Consider the following 14,553-nt stretch of genomic DNA (forward strand, 5'->3'; position numbering starts at 1 on the left):
AGGGTTAAAGAGGGTTACTTTTTAAATGTATTCCACTACAGATTACAGACTACATGCTGTTAAATGTAATTTGTAACGTATTCCGTTAGATTACTCAAGGTCAGTAACATATTCTAAATACTTTGGATTACTTCTTCAGCACTGGTTGATTTTTTCACTTGTTTTAACTATAAAAACTCTGGCAGTACAGTAAAACAAAATACACATGTTAAAAATACATTCTCTGAAAAACCTAAATATCTTATGCAGTGTAGTTTATAAAACAAGATTGATCTTGTTTTATGGATTTTTAGAAATATTTACAGGAAAACAATACAAAAATGTTTATCAAGAATATGATTTTTGCGCTAATATTAAAGGTCTTACTAGAAAAAAGAAATGATGATCCATTGATTTTCTTGATAAAATAAATATGATTTATGGTACCTGGTAATATGTGCATGTAAAATGTCTGGAAATAGCATTTAAGCTTAGCGTAAAGTTTACAATTTACACAAGGTTTATTTCTATTTCTTGTGATCCAAACTTACTTCTCTGGCTGCTCGTATGAATGTAACACATAAGAATGTGCTTTACCGCTGTTCAAATGCACGTTGAATCACATTATTTATATGTATAAATGTTTCCATTTTAAAGGATGAAATTAAATTAAAGAAATGACAATAAAATGCAAAGTAATCTCTCCAATAATCAAAATGATTTTTGAATGTAGCTGTATTCTAAATACCAATTATGTAAATTGTAAATAGTGAAATACAGTTACTTGTATTTTGTATTTTAAATACGTAATTCCCTTATATGTATTCCATTACTCCCCAACCCTGGCTACAGAGAGTATATTCTACTTTTAAGTTTCCATTCGGGGCGGAAGTTCTATTTATGTTTTGGCCTGTGTAATCCCGCCCACTGCCCACTCACCAATAGTATTTCGACACCGCCGGGTTGCCAGATTTGAACATGTTTGCAGTCAAACAACACTGCGTGCTGCAGCCATGGAAGCCAGCAAACGAACAAAATAACAGAGATAACAGATTCCGCCCGACCCGACCAGAGGCGTAGTAAAACAAGGATAAATATTGGAGACGTCTTTGAAAGGTGGAGACAGCTTAATGCCCAGAAATCCTTCAAAACATGCTGAGTTGGCTAATTTGCGTGTTAGTTTTCTGGCAATCCGCATGAGCTTCTAGTCTGGGGGGGGGCAGACACTCTCCAATATTTTGAATTTGGACTGCAGTACCCATTTCAAACGCTTGATGTCACTCTTACAGCGCCTTTTAAATTTACAGTGTGATACTGAGAAATGGCAACTTCCACATGTGACAACTAACCCCAGTCTCCCCTAAAAACTTTATAGGCTAAGATATAAGCAATACTTATTTTCAATATGGCCTGAATACATTAAACCGTAGAGATTCTCTTTCTCTGGCTAAACATCTCATCGAAGATTCACCCAGAGCCGCGAGTCAAACGTGAACGTGCAGCCAAGCATGACGTGTTTTTACCGTAATACTTCATACACACACACACCGTGAGACAGCGAGCTGTATCGATTTCAGACATTGATCAGCTTGACCGTGATTAGACCTCAAAACCTGCCAGTGTCTTGATAAAAAGCCAATTAATAATTTCACCTGGACATAAACAGCAGAGTACAGTAAGTCCTGCAGCAACGTTTTTTCTCTGTCAGCGATATGTACGTGTAAACACGGCTCCACAATGATTGTACACCATCTGCGGTTAAACGCTGCACTTTTACGACATTTAAGAGTCATTGGCTTTTAATGTGCACATGGATATTAGGCATCTATGACTGATATGATACGATACTAAATTGAACGCCAATAATGCCTGTTTGGTTGTATGTTTTTCTTCATATAGCGGCTTGTGGAGTTTGGGAATGTGAGTGCGCGTCTATTAGGAGGACTGTGAGTGTGGAAAGTGTTGAGGGTCTTCTGTACGTGGCAGCGAGTAAATCTCTGCTAAACGTCTCAAACATTGTGGCGGACTGTTTATTAAACTCTTTTGCACTCATCTCAGAAACGGAGGTAAGGACATGTAACTGGGCTTTGTTTGTAGATTAATTCTGAATAATACTACTACATACTGCTGCTTCATATAGATGTGGTTTCGTCTTTATATAATCTTTTCATTTATTATTATGTATTTTATTTGCATTATACTGCGGTTTTTTTTCTTCTTCTTCAGATAATTGTCGCATTTCATTTCTTGGTATGTCACATTATGACCTGAAAATGCGATCTTTGAGCGTTTGGTGAACTTTAAATTAGAACATTGTGTTTTTATTAAAAGTTAAACCAGTACTAAAATAAATGTGGACGCTTTTCAATTGTTGTCAAGTTTAGTGCTTCTAATCTATCTTTTAAACAAGCTGATCAGTTTAAATTATTTTGAGAATGTTCCTTCTGTACGAGTGTTTCAAGAGTTTATACATAAAAGGTTAGCTTTGACAGTATGATCAAATATACTTAGATTTTAAAATAGACTTTTACATTTTAATATAATAATTAAAAGAGTAACAATATTTTTTCATTTGTAATACTAAAGGCAAGTGTCAGAATAGATTTGTAAAGTGCTTGAATCTGAATACTTTAATGCATCTTATATGACACTACTTGTAATTAACCATGTTTATAAGAGCATTAATGTAGAAATCTGCTGGTATAAGCACTTGTTTTTATTAGTGAAAGTGATTTAGCTGATATTCTGAAGTGGTTGAACCGTTCAGGCACATTCAGATGAAAGGTTAGGCTGATCCTCTTCAGGAGAACAGGAAATGTTCTAGATGTATTCATCTTTCCCATGCTTTTACTACAGAAGCATGTTGAGACTGTATAATTTATTCTGATTTACCCCATTTATAAACTAAAACTAATCTCTTCATAAGAGTAAGATAAAATGTAGAGAGAAAATTTAGGTGGTCAGTGTCCACCCCAGCTCCCCCCACTCTAGATCAGGCCCTGTACGATAATGATAACTGGGGAGTAAAATGTGTTTAGGTGTCCTAAAAATAAGGTCACAGTGCAAAAAATGTATCTTAATGGTCCTAAATGTAGCCTTTATTTTCTATATGCAAAATGTAATGATATATATATCTATATATATATATATATATATATATATATATATATATATATATATATATATATATATATATATATCTATATACATACACTGGCAGCCAAAAGTTTGGAATAATGTACAGATTTAGCTGTTTTGGAAGGAAATTTGTACTTTAATTCACCAAAGTGGCATTCAACTGATCACAAATTATAGTCAGGACATTACTAGTGTAAAAAACAGCACCATCACTGTTTGAAAAAATATTTTTTTATCAAACCTAGACAGGCCTCATTTCCAGCAGCCATCACTCCAACACCTTATCCTTGAGTAATCATGCTAAATTGATCATTTGATACTAGAAAATCACTTGCTATTATATCCAACACCGTTTAAATCTATTTGGTTTGTTAAACGAAGCTTAACATTGTCTTTGTGTTTGAGTTGCCACAGTATGCAATAGACTGGCATGTCTTAAGATCAATAGTAGGTCAAAAATGGCAAAAAAAGAAACAACTTTCTCTAGAAACTCATCAGTCAATCATTGTTTTGAGGAATGAAAGCTATACAATGCCTGAAATTGTAAAAAAACTGAAGATTTCAGTCAAAGGTTTACACTACAGTCTTCAAAGACAAAGCACAACTGACTCTAACAAGGACAGAAAGAGATGTTGAAGACCAGATGTACATCTAAACAAGAGGATAAGTACATCAGAGTCTCTAGTTTGAGAAATAGATACCTCACGTCCTCAGCTGACAGCTTCATTGAATTCTACCCGCTCAACACCAGTTTCATGTACAACAGTAAAGAGAAGACTCAGGGGTGCAGCCTTATGGGAAGAATTACAAAGAAAAAGACACTTTTGAAACAGAAAGACAAAAAGAAAAGTTTAGGGTGGGCAAAGAAACACAGACATTGGTCAACAGATATTTGGAAAAGAGTGTTACGGATTTTAAACCGATTGAGCTTTTGTGGGATCAGTTAGACTGTAGGGTTGGTGAGAAGTGCCCAACAAGACAGTCACGTCTATGGCAAGTGATACAGGAAGTGTGGGGTGAAATGTCACCAGAGTATCTGGACAAACTGTCAGCTAGAATGTCAAGAATCTGCAAAGCTGTCATTGCTGCATGTGGAGGATGTTTTTGATGAGAACTCATTGAAGTGGTTTAAGAAGTTCTGAAAAAATAATTCAAGTTGTAATAGTAATTTTTCACGTTATTAATGTCTTGACTATACAATGTGATCAGTTGAATGCCACTTTGGTGAATTAATAAATATATACACACACACACACACACACACACACACACACACACACACACACACACACACACACACACACACGCACACACACGCAAAGTCCATAATCTTATACAATTTTTCACAAATTTGACTTCATTCTTCATGCTCAACCATTATACACTGTAAACAAAGTTATTTTAAATGATCAAACAATTTTTTTTCTGTAATTTATGGGAAATGTAATTTCATCAGTGACTACAAACCAACATTTGGTGCCAAACTAGCTAACCAGTACAGAGTAATAGTTAATTTTAAGATAATTAACTTTACTTGCAACCCTGTTACCCATTCTGATGTAGTTTTATATAGTTTAAAAAAACTTTAAGAATCGCTTAAACTCTGATTTAACTCAAATTTAATATCTCGCCATTCACGCATACTGTGGACTAATTGCAAAAATGTGGTCTCATTTTTCAAAGAACCGTCCAAATAAAAACAAAAAAGACTCCAATTATTCATAAATAATATTGTGTGTTTATAATCTTATGATAAACAAAAATAAAAAAAACTTTGTAAAAATGTACTTCTGGTTCTGTTGACCTCACTTTGAAAAGTCACATTTTATTCCACTAGGTGACTAAAAGCACAAATAAATAAATAAATTCTTAATCACATTCCATCACAATATACAGATCTGAAATGTAGGTGGCGCTCTAATGCATTTTAGACCTCACAGATTTGCTCGCCCTTAGAGTCTAATTTTCAGTTCAAGCACCATCTTTTTTTTTCCATTAAATACAGTATCTCAGCCTCTGAGTGGACTAGAAGCTCAATCTAGATATTATTAGAAAGCTGAGATCCTCTCCTTTGCAATGATATAAAATATATAAAATATTTTATCATCAATAGTCAAATATATTTTTTGATGATTTGTTTAGCATGCTTTTGCTTCTAGATGGCATATTTTGTTTGGACATCGAAGATATAATATTGGATTATTCGGCCAAGCAAACTCACAGATGAGTAAACAATGGCTAATTGTTTAGGTTAAAGCAGATATTTAGTTATTTGGGGCTTACAGCAGCAGTTATCGGAGCATAAATGAGACGTTTGTATTTGTTGACTTACAGTAGTGTTTCCCCAACTGGGGTATGCTTACCCCTGGGGGTACGTGAGGTGACAATGGGGGTACGCAAATACAATTCTGAGATTTACCGTTCTTTCAATTTCATCACATTCTGAAATAACATTCAAACCCAGTTCATGTTTTTCTCACAGACAAAAAGTATTTTGTGTGCCCTCTAGTGTAGAAACACCAAAATGGTTGTGTCATAAAGGTCAGAAAAATATGCAATTAAATAAACCTATATTTTGTGGTTAAAAAAAATGCATCATGCATTGTGCATCACACAAGTATCTTTTTCGTCAGCCCAGCCTAGTGCTAGGTGACTCTGCTTAGTGATGGCAAGTAAAATACTTCACAGTTTTACCAGACTCGCACATGTCAGTCATCCACGATTTTTTTTTTTCACAGTTTAAAAAGTCATTTGTATTTAAGGTTAGATGCATAGTGAGTTTTGATACTGATGTTATAGTTCAAAAGTTTTAATGACAGATGTCAGACATTCAGCAGCACCAAATAATTTTCCATATTCACACACAGTAATTTTCAATCATCACATTTGCTCACAAGGTAGAGACCTGTTTTTACATTGTTGCATGATGTTTTTTCAGCAAATGAGGTCAACCTTACTAACAGTGTCAAATGTGACATAAAAAAGCACCTTGAGCTGGCCGCGCAATTGCACAGATACTTACCCACAATACTCGAATTTGGCTGGCAATGCATAGCTGCAATGATGCGCAATTCCAGGCACAGATCTGAACGCTATTCTTGCGTACCACAACACGATGAGGGGAGAGTTTTCAAGTTATGCAGTTTTATCATTTCTAAAATGTAAATGTAAAAAATGTAAATGTAAAAATGTAAATATCATATCTAGCATTCCCATCTCAATCGGTATAAGACATTTATTCAGTATGATTAATACAACATGTACAAAACATGTTTTATATAAGGGAGTTGTTTTACAAAGATAATTGTGTTAAAATTTTCAAATGACCTTGTGTGAATTTTATCTATGCCTTAGAGAGGGGGGTACGCAAAAGGATGTTGAATGTTTACAGAAAAAGTAAAAGGTTTGGGAACCAGCGACGTACAGAAATCACATTTCACGTTGTGATGCTTTTGAAAATCTTTTGTGTTGTGTTTTTAGGGCAACAAAATTAACTGTACAGTCACATTCCTGAGAATGAGAGATTTCATTGGACATATAAATGGTCCTATTATGTGCTATGTGAAGGATTTTCATATAAATATTTCTACCCCATTACCTCTAGGGGGCGCTAATTTCAACACAAATGTTTTGAGGCCTTATTTTGATATTTTAAGAAAAATAAATGCAGAAGTGATGATTATCTCAGTATATCTGTCAGATTCGAAGCTTTCAAATGATACCTCATCTGCTTGACTTATGTCCAGTATACGGAGACGTAGATGCTCATTGTTTTATTTGTAGTAAGTGGTGTTTTATAAAAATAAATGAACGGAATGGTTAATGGTTAAAATATTTGTATTTAAAATTAACAAAAATAATTTGTTTTAATGACATCTCGAGCATAGTCCTTGAAAACTAATAAAAATGTGCTTTAAAGTCCTTGAATTTAACTTTGAAGCATCTGTACGAACCCTGTTTAATGGCAAACTTATGAGGCATTTTGAGTTACTTACTGAATTTCTGACAAGTTTCCCTGCCTCTTCTTAGTGGTGAACTATTTTTAAAGTGGATGCTCTGGGTGGTTTGTATTGAGCTCTGTGATCAAGTCATTTCACCCACACCCAGTTAAATTGTTCAGCTGGCTGGTTAAATACTTGAGAGTAATGACTGGTCTTTAGCTGAAAGGTTAGTTAGTTCTCTCTCTCATTTTTATACTGCAGACTTCACAATGACCAAGTCCATCATGAAAAGATGCTCTCCCCAGAAATTGTGCAAAGTATTAATTAGCAAAAGTTCCAATGTCTGTGATGTTTCTTTTAAATTTTCATTTTAAGATACAGCATAGGACCTGCACCTACCCAGAAAGACCTCAAGCTATTTTTTTATACATGTTATAAAGAAAATGTGAGTGGAAACCCAAGAATAGCTGCGAAACGGCAATGTGACTGTCTGAAAGGTTACCTTGTCTCCCCAGCTGGCAGTGTACCATGTCAAGTATGGTGAGAACAGTAACTTCCAGACATGGGTAAGCCTGGTATGCATTGGCATTTCACTGTCTTGAGCATCATAAATCAGAGTCATTATTGCTCGTTTTAATCTCAGTATTAGGGTGGGATTCTTAATTTGCCCAAGTTCCTCCCTGACCTGTTCCTCAAATGAATACTCCCCCCATATCCTCTCTTGGAAGTTCGGTCAGAAACCTTATTTAGTATTGCTATTTTTTTGTAGCTCATTGTTGTCGTCATTTGTATGAAACCTGTACTTTGCAAGGTCGTTGTGCGGTGGAAGGTTCTTCATTTTCACAAGTTGTGTCTGAAAAAGAGGATTGCAGGGGACCCTGCTCTGGACCAGGTGACGGATCAATTTCATTTTCCATTTCCATGTCCATCTTGAGCAGTAGTCTCGTGTTCAGGTTGTAAAAGATAAAATAAAATAAATTATTGTAAAAATCAAAATGGAATAATAACAAGAAGGAAAACTGCCTTCCCTCTTTCCTTATCTTATTTTCTACTATCTCCACCTGTCACCCCTCCCTCCTCTTTCTCCCTCCCATTATTCCCTCTCCCTAGTAAATCGACTTACTTTCAACCTATTTTCACTTGGTCTGTGCAAAACAAAAGGTTGCAGGAATTTTAAATGTTAAATTATCCGCTTTTGCCTTGGTGTTAGAGGTTTAAAGCAACTCCCGCTGGGTTTCCCTTTGATGAGCTTCCCAAACTGCGTCCTCAACATCTACTGTATAAACTATTACCAGAAAACAAACAGCAATGTTAAATTGATCTACCTTGCAAGTCTGTGTGTGTGTGTGTGTGTGTGTGTGTGTGTGTGTGTGTGTGTGTGTGTGTGTGTGTGAGGGAAAACCTCCTTTTGGATGCATTTTGGGACATCGTCATTTGGAAAAACGATTTGTGTTATTATTATTTTCTACTAACAATGCAAACAGTTCTGTTAGGGTTAGGTCAGTTTATAGTAATTATTGTTAGCCTTGTATGAAACAACAGAAGTCTATAGTAGGTCCTTAGTGTGTGTGTGTGTGTGTGTGTGTGTGTGTGTGTGTGTGTGAAAAAGCCTTTAGAGATTATGAACAACATAGCTATCTGTCCATCCATAAATCTATCTGTACTTCACTCAGCTGAAACTCTTCAGCGATCATCTATAAAATGTCATCTCTGACGACCCAGTCATTGTAGACAGGAAACATTATACAGGGCTCGCTGCTCCTGCCAAAGTTCAACTAGTTGGTCCCCTTTCTCAGTTGAGACACTAAGCATCCGCGTTCTATCTCGTCATCAGCAGATTGTGCAAGTGAAAACGTACTTCTAACATACCGGATTGCCTCGCACCCGGTCGACCTCGTTGCCTTAGAGTATACTTGTGACAGGATGGAGGGCGGGGCCGGGTCGTGATTATACACACCCGGTCCCTTATAAGGCTAATTTAGCCTCCGAGAGGGATAAAGGCCAACTGCGGAAGGTGGTGCGATAAGAGAGAGATCGTTTACGGTCTGCTGACCGTCATGTGTGTTTGTGTATTTTGTTTAAGTTTCTCATTAAACTATTATTTATATTGTCAAGCCAGTTCTTGCCTCCTTGCCAGTTTATTTCCCTTTACAATACTTTTCTTACTGAGAATGAATAGGAATGTTTTTGACGCATGCAAACTACAACTGCTAAGTGACACTTTTTAATACAGTCTATGGCCAGCACATGTGCAGACGATGCTAACCGCCAAGGGCTGCATGTGCGTGTCAAGAAAATCTAGGCGATGTGCTGATGTAATTTGCACCAGAAGTATTTTTTGGCCTTAACAGCACATCTTTGAACGTGCAGAATGTGCATGCACTTGGAGTTATTTGCACTAATTTATGGGTCCACTAGGTGGCAACACTTACATTTGAGCCGTTACTGTCACAAAGAAGTGATAGAAGATGTACTGTAATTGTCACTAAACATCAGGAGATGAAGGTAAAAACAACAACAGTGGACATGCAAGTCGTGCACATGTGTGAGAAAGTCAGGAGATTTGCATTTGTATAACTCGAGTCTGAAGGAATGTAAAGACATCTTTAATACTGTTTTTCATGTGCTATCTGAGTTATGCTACTTCCCATTTCTGAAGTTTACTACAAGTAATTCGTGTTCAAGTGCTTTGTTGTCAGAAAGAACAGAAAACATGTACGACTCCAGGATCATTTATACATATTTCTTAAGGAACTTTTATTTTGACACCATAACACACATTACTCCGTTAGCTTTCTGACCATATTGGAATTTGGGTCAAATACAACAAAATGCAACATGCATCAAATGGTTGCTGATATACATAAAAGAATATGACCGAAATGACAAGTGTTAACAATTAGCTGTATTTAGAAAAATGAATAAAACCATTGGGGATCAAAAAACACATGATAAGATGCGCGGGTTGACCGTCTCTGACGTGGAGGAAACTGAGATTCATCCTCCGCCACCTGGATTGAGGCGAGCCACTACGAAACCAGGAGGACTTCGGGCGCATTGGGAATTGGGCATTCCAAATTGGGGAGAAAATCCAAATCCAATAAAACCTGTCATTCACTACAGAAACCATACTCTCCTCCACCATTTTGAAAGTTTATGACTCCTCCCATCTCATAAACTCTGGTATCAAAATGGTCTCCCAAGTTTCCTAGTCGAAATTATGACTTAAGGGGTCATTCATGTGCAACTTCCAAGTGGGAAACTCGTATTAATGATAAATCTGATAGCACGTGAAGTCAGCATAAACCCCTGAAAAGAAATTCCGGTGTCTCATAGCAGTCGTAGCGTGCATGCGGTAGATGTTAGATGAGTTTATAGTATCATATCAGCTTAAACTGATATTATACACACCTGCTGTAAATCTGGTGGAAATTCTGTGTGTGGACCTTTTCAACACCCAGTGTTCTTTTTCTTCCTTTTTTTAAATTCTTTTTCACCAGTAAGACAAAGTCAGCAGCTGTTTCTTGACCTGTTTGTGGTTAAACACCAAAGGGCTTTTGTAGAGACCATGTCCTACTTGGCTCAGTCATGGATCCATATTTAACTCAAAACAGTGGCCGTTGCCTACAACATCTATTAAAAGCTGTTTTTAAACAACCGCAGGAATCTAAATTATATCCAGTGGCATATATAGTAGTATATGTGCATATTGTTAAATGTCTGTTTTTATATATATATTTTCTTGTAGGCCTTGCTTGACCATGTCTACGTTTCTGGTGATAACAGTGTTTGCTCTGTCATGCCTCTTTTCGGCTACACAAGCAGAAATCTTCACATCGATTTGTAAGCATATATTTTTTAAGATTTAAGTCTTCTGAATTCACCTTTTGTGGTTTACAAAAGAAATTCATATGGTTTTGGAACAAGTGATTAGTCATTTATAAAGATTTCCTTTTTGGATGAGCTGTTCCTTTAATGGTTTACATTAAAATGTAACATTTTATATGAATAGTTGATTTAAGAACTTGTATTATTTTTTTACTGAACTTTACCCCCTCCACCCATAGGCCAAATGACAGACCTGATATTTACAGAGAGGGAGCTCGTCCAATCCCTGAAAGAATACATCAAAGCAGAGGAGTCCAAACTTGAAGCTGTGAAGAGGTGAATATATTCTGAGTCAGATATCATTTATCTGTAGAAGTACACCCAAACACATGACTCATTTGTGTGTTGATTTGTTTTGGTTTTCCTCTTCTGCAGCTGGGCTAATAAACTGGATCTGTTGACACGTGTGTCCACCTCGGACCCTGAAGGCTTCCTGGGTCACCCGGTGAACGCCTACAAGCTGATGAAGAGACTGAACACGGAGTGGTCGGAACTAGAGAGCTTGGTGCTACAGGATCCTTCAGATGGTATATGGCTTTATCACAAAAGAGTCACTACAGCTTTAAAAGGATAGTTCACCCAAAAATGAAAATTCAGAATGACAGTCTGAGTCACCATTCACTTTTATTGTATAGAAAAAGAGCAGCTTCAACATTCTTCCAAATGTCTTGCGCTACACAGAAGAAAGTAATTTGTACAGGTTTGGAAGCACAACATGTGCGAACTATCTCTTTAATACTTTTTTTTTACATTACATAAGTGAATACATTCTTAACACTCCACGTGGCAACATGTTGCAACAGAAGCTCACATTAGGGTGACTGAGTGCATACATGAGCAGCTGCAATGACTCACACTCTTTCTAATATCTAAACAAATACTCATACACTGCTGCGCTTTTTACCATACAGGGAGCAGCATATTCCCATTATAATAATGATTTAACAGACATTTGAGAACTTGTTTTAAACTGTTTAGATTTTGATTTTTTTAATGGTGATTTATTTTGGCTGGTGTGGGTTCTAGATCACGCCAGGTGTTTATGTCAGGTTCATATTTAATGTTTAATTCAACAAACTGCCCTATGGATATCTTAACATTTCATTTTCACTTCATAGTTCAGTCAGTCTTATGTAGGAGGTTTTTGAAACATGCCAAAAGTTAAAAAATGATTTTTTATGTCTGTTCACCAACAACCGAATTGCGCTTTGCTAAAACGTTGTGTTTAAATGTTCCTATCATAAAGCTATGGTCTCATCCAGAAAAATTCCTTTATTTTCAAGTCCTTGAGTACATTTTGGTGCTTAGACCAAAATGTCTTCCGCATAGTTCTTCCTGCGTTTCCTCGCTCAAGCGTCCTCGAGAAGCTTCCTCTGTCCTTCCCTCCTCGTAGTGCATTTAGTGAATTGATGCATCCTTCATGAGCGTGAACTTGGATTGGTTTCTGGGTCACAGGATGGAGGAGCAAGGAAATGAAGATGCACAATTTAGGAAAAGAGTAGCACCCCATATTTGGATGACTTTCACCTCTAGTTGCAGCCTTCTGAATCCTAATACGATTGGTTTAGCATTCCATGATGCTGGATGATGTACTACATCATTTCCGATGTCGTAATTTAATCCAGGAAAGCAACAATTTTGTAGCCAGATAGTACATTATATGCTGTGCGCACAATGTGCTTCGTGTGGATTTATCTAATGATCTTTGCATCCGATTACGTTGTGTGTGGGCTCATTATAAGGATAATCACCTACTCTAAATAATGTAATGTGATATATTATGATTGTGTTTCTTTTACTTTGTTTTTCATGAAGTTAGAAGCGAAAACGTGGCATATAAGCAAAGCAGCACCTGTTTACATGTAAGATGTAAACATATACTTGGATGTTAATAGTTATTTTTTGTCTGCAAGTAAAACAAATATGCTTGTTGTATTCTACTCTGAGAGCTTTCCAACGACTTATGGCACATATATATTTGATCAGTTTTATGTCTTAATCAATGACAATAACATGCACAGTGCAAAATTATTACTAAATTATCCAAATGTGACACTTATGAATTTCAAAGCACTTGTTCAGTTTTGGTCATAATGCCTACATGCATTATAAAGTAGACCTAGTAGAGACCAAGTTTTAAAACTATATTTTGTGTTGGAATTAAGTTATTAATATTTTGATAATCATTTTGTTCTGTGCAGGCCAATTTGAGCTAAAATGTATAATTTTATATACAATATATGTATCTAAAGTGTAATATATATACTAGGGCTGTCAATCGATGTATTAAATAATGTCCCGATTAATTAATCGCATACACAAATATTCGCTGAGAAAGCCACTCGTGATAACATTAATTCAATATATAATGATGAAATAATTATACATAGTTATCTTTAAATATTTTATATATATATATATATATATATATATATATATATATATATATATATATATATATATTTAGATCATTAAAATGCATTACATTCTTGTGGCAGAAGAGTTCATCATTGATAAGACGATACAAAAAGCGGCTTTAGAATACAATGTATTGTTTACTACCATATTATTGATCATAAGTCAATCATTGACACACAGTTCACAGCAATCCATTTCACAAGTGAATTTGTCAATCAGTTTATTATGAGGACCATCAATTTCAACAAGCGTCAGACATGCTTGTGTAGCGTCTCTGGTGCGTTGCATCATAAACATAAAACTTTTTAGGTCACTGTGTTTAACTTAACACAGTGACCTAAAAAGTTTTAATCTTTAAACACATCTTGAGATCCCTTAGTTTGAATTTGCGCTCCCAAGTGTTTGAAAGCAAGAATGTAATGTATGTTTGTGTTGTTCTGTCTGCTGAAGTGTTGTTTTGTTCACTGTATAAACTGCATGTTACCTCACAGCTGGAATTTCAATTACTGCCCTCTGGAGTAAACAGGTGGTATGACAACCTTGCATTTCTCAGTAATCTTCCTTATTACAATCCGGGGGCATTGTGATTAATTGCGTCATTTATTTAATACAATTAATTGTACTGAATTGAATGCGTTAACTCTCTCTCTCTCTCCATCCATCCATCCATACATACATACATACCCCCATTTAATTTTCCGCTTTAAATCTAGAAAGTAATAGTTTTCATATAATTTGCATTATATGATTACATTTTTTACTCCACTGATGATTTGTTTTATTGTTTGGTTTAGTGTGTATGGTTAATACAGTATGCATTACTTTTGACTGTATTATATCATTTAAAACTAAAACAACTCTCTTTTGGCACCCCTCTGTGGAAATCTCTCCTGAAACTGGAGTTCGAAAATGCCCATAAGTTCAAAAACATTTTCATATTCGACCACTGGGGGCAGTGGTTTTAGTTTTCATTAGCACAAACCGATTTCAGCTGAAGAATTTTCAACCTACTGTTGCCGAATCCAAAGGGGGATCAGTCAGGTTTTTCATTAGATTCAACCAGGTACCTATAGAAGTCATGTCTCAAAAGAAAAGCCTAATTAATCTTTAATAACACTGATTAAAAGTGTCACTAAATCTAAAGTTTTGTTAAGGGTAACGCAAGATGCTATAACTCTGATCTCACCAT

The 14,553-nt window shown here is 35.8% G+C and overlaps 1 protein-coding gene across 5 annotated transcripts in view; it reads left to right on the forward strand.

Moving 5' to 3' along the window:
• The first annotated feature begins 1,516 nt into the window (after positions 1–1,516).
• p4ha2 (procollagen-proline, 2-oxoglutarate 4-dioxygenase (proline 4-hydroxylase), alpha polypeptide 2) overlaps positions 1,517–14,553 on the forward strand; it is a 34,055-nt gene continuing 21,018 nt past the window's right edge. For all 5 annotated transcript variants that reach the window (XM_052103978.1, XM_052103977.1, XM_052103982.1 and 2 more), the window contains exons 1-5: positions 1,517–1,654; positions 1,879–2,045; positions 10,807–10,901; positions 11,126–11,222; positions 11,322–11,473. In XM_052103978.1, the coding sequence (XP_051959938.1) occupies positions 10,820–10,901; positions 11,126–11,222; positions 11,322–11,473 (331 nt within the window). In that variant the 5' untranslated portion in view covers positions 1,517–1,654; positions 1,879–2,045; positions 10,807–10,819. The remainder of the gene's footprint in view (positions 1,655–1,878; positions 2,046–10,806; positions 10,902–11,125; positions 11,223–11,321; positions 11,474–14,553) is intronic.

The sequence above is a fragment of the Xyrauchen texanus genome, chromosome 34 (genome assembly GCF_025860055.1).
Source record: "Xyrauchen texanus isolate HMW12.3.18 chromosome 34, RBS_HiC_50CHRs, whole genome shotgun sequence".
Taxonomy (NCBI): Eukaryota; Metazoa; Chordata; class Actinopteri; order Cypriniformes; family Catostomidae; genus Xyrauchen; species Xyrauchen texanus.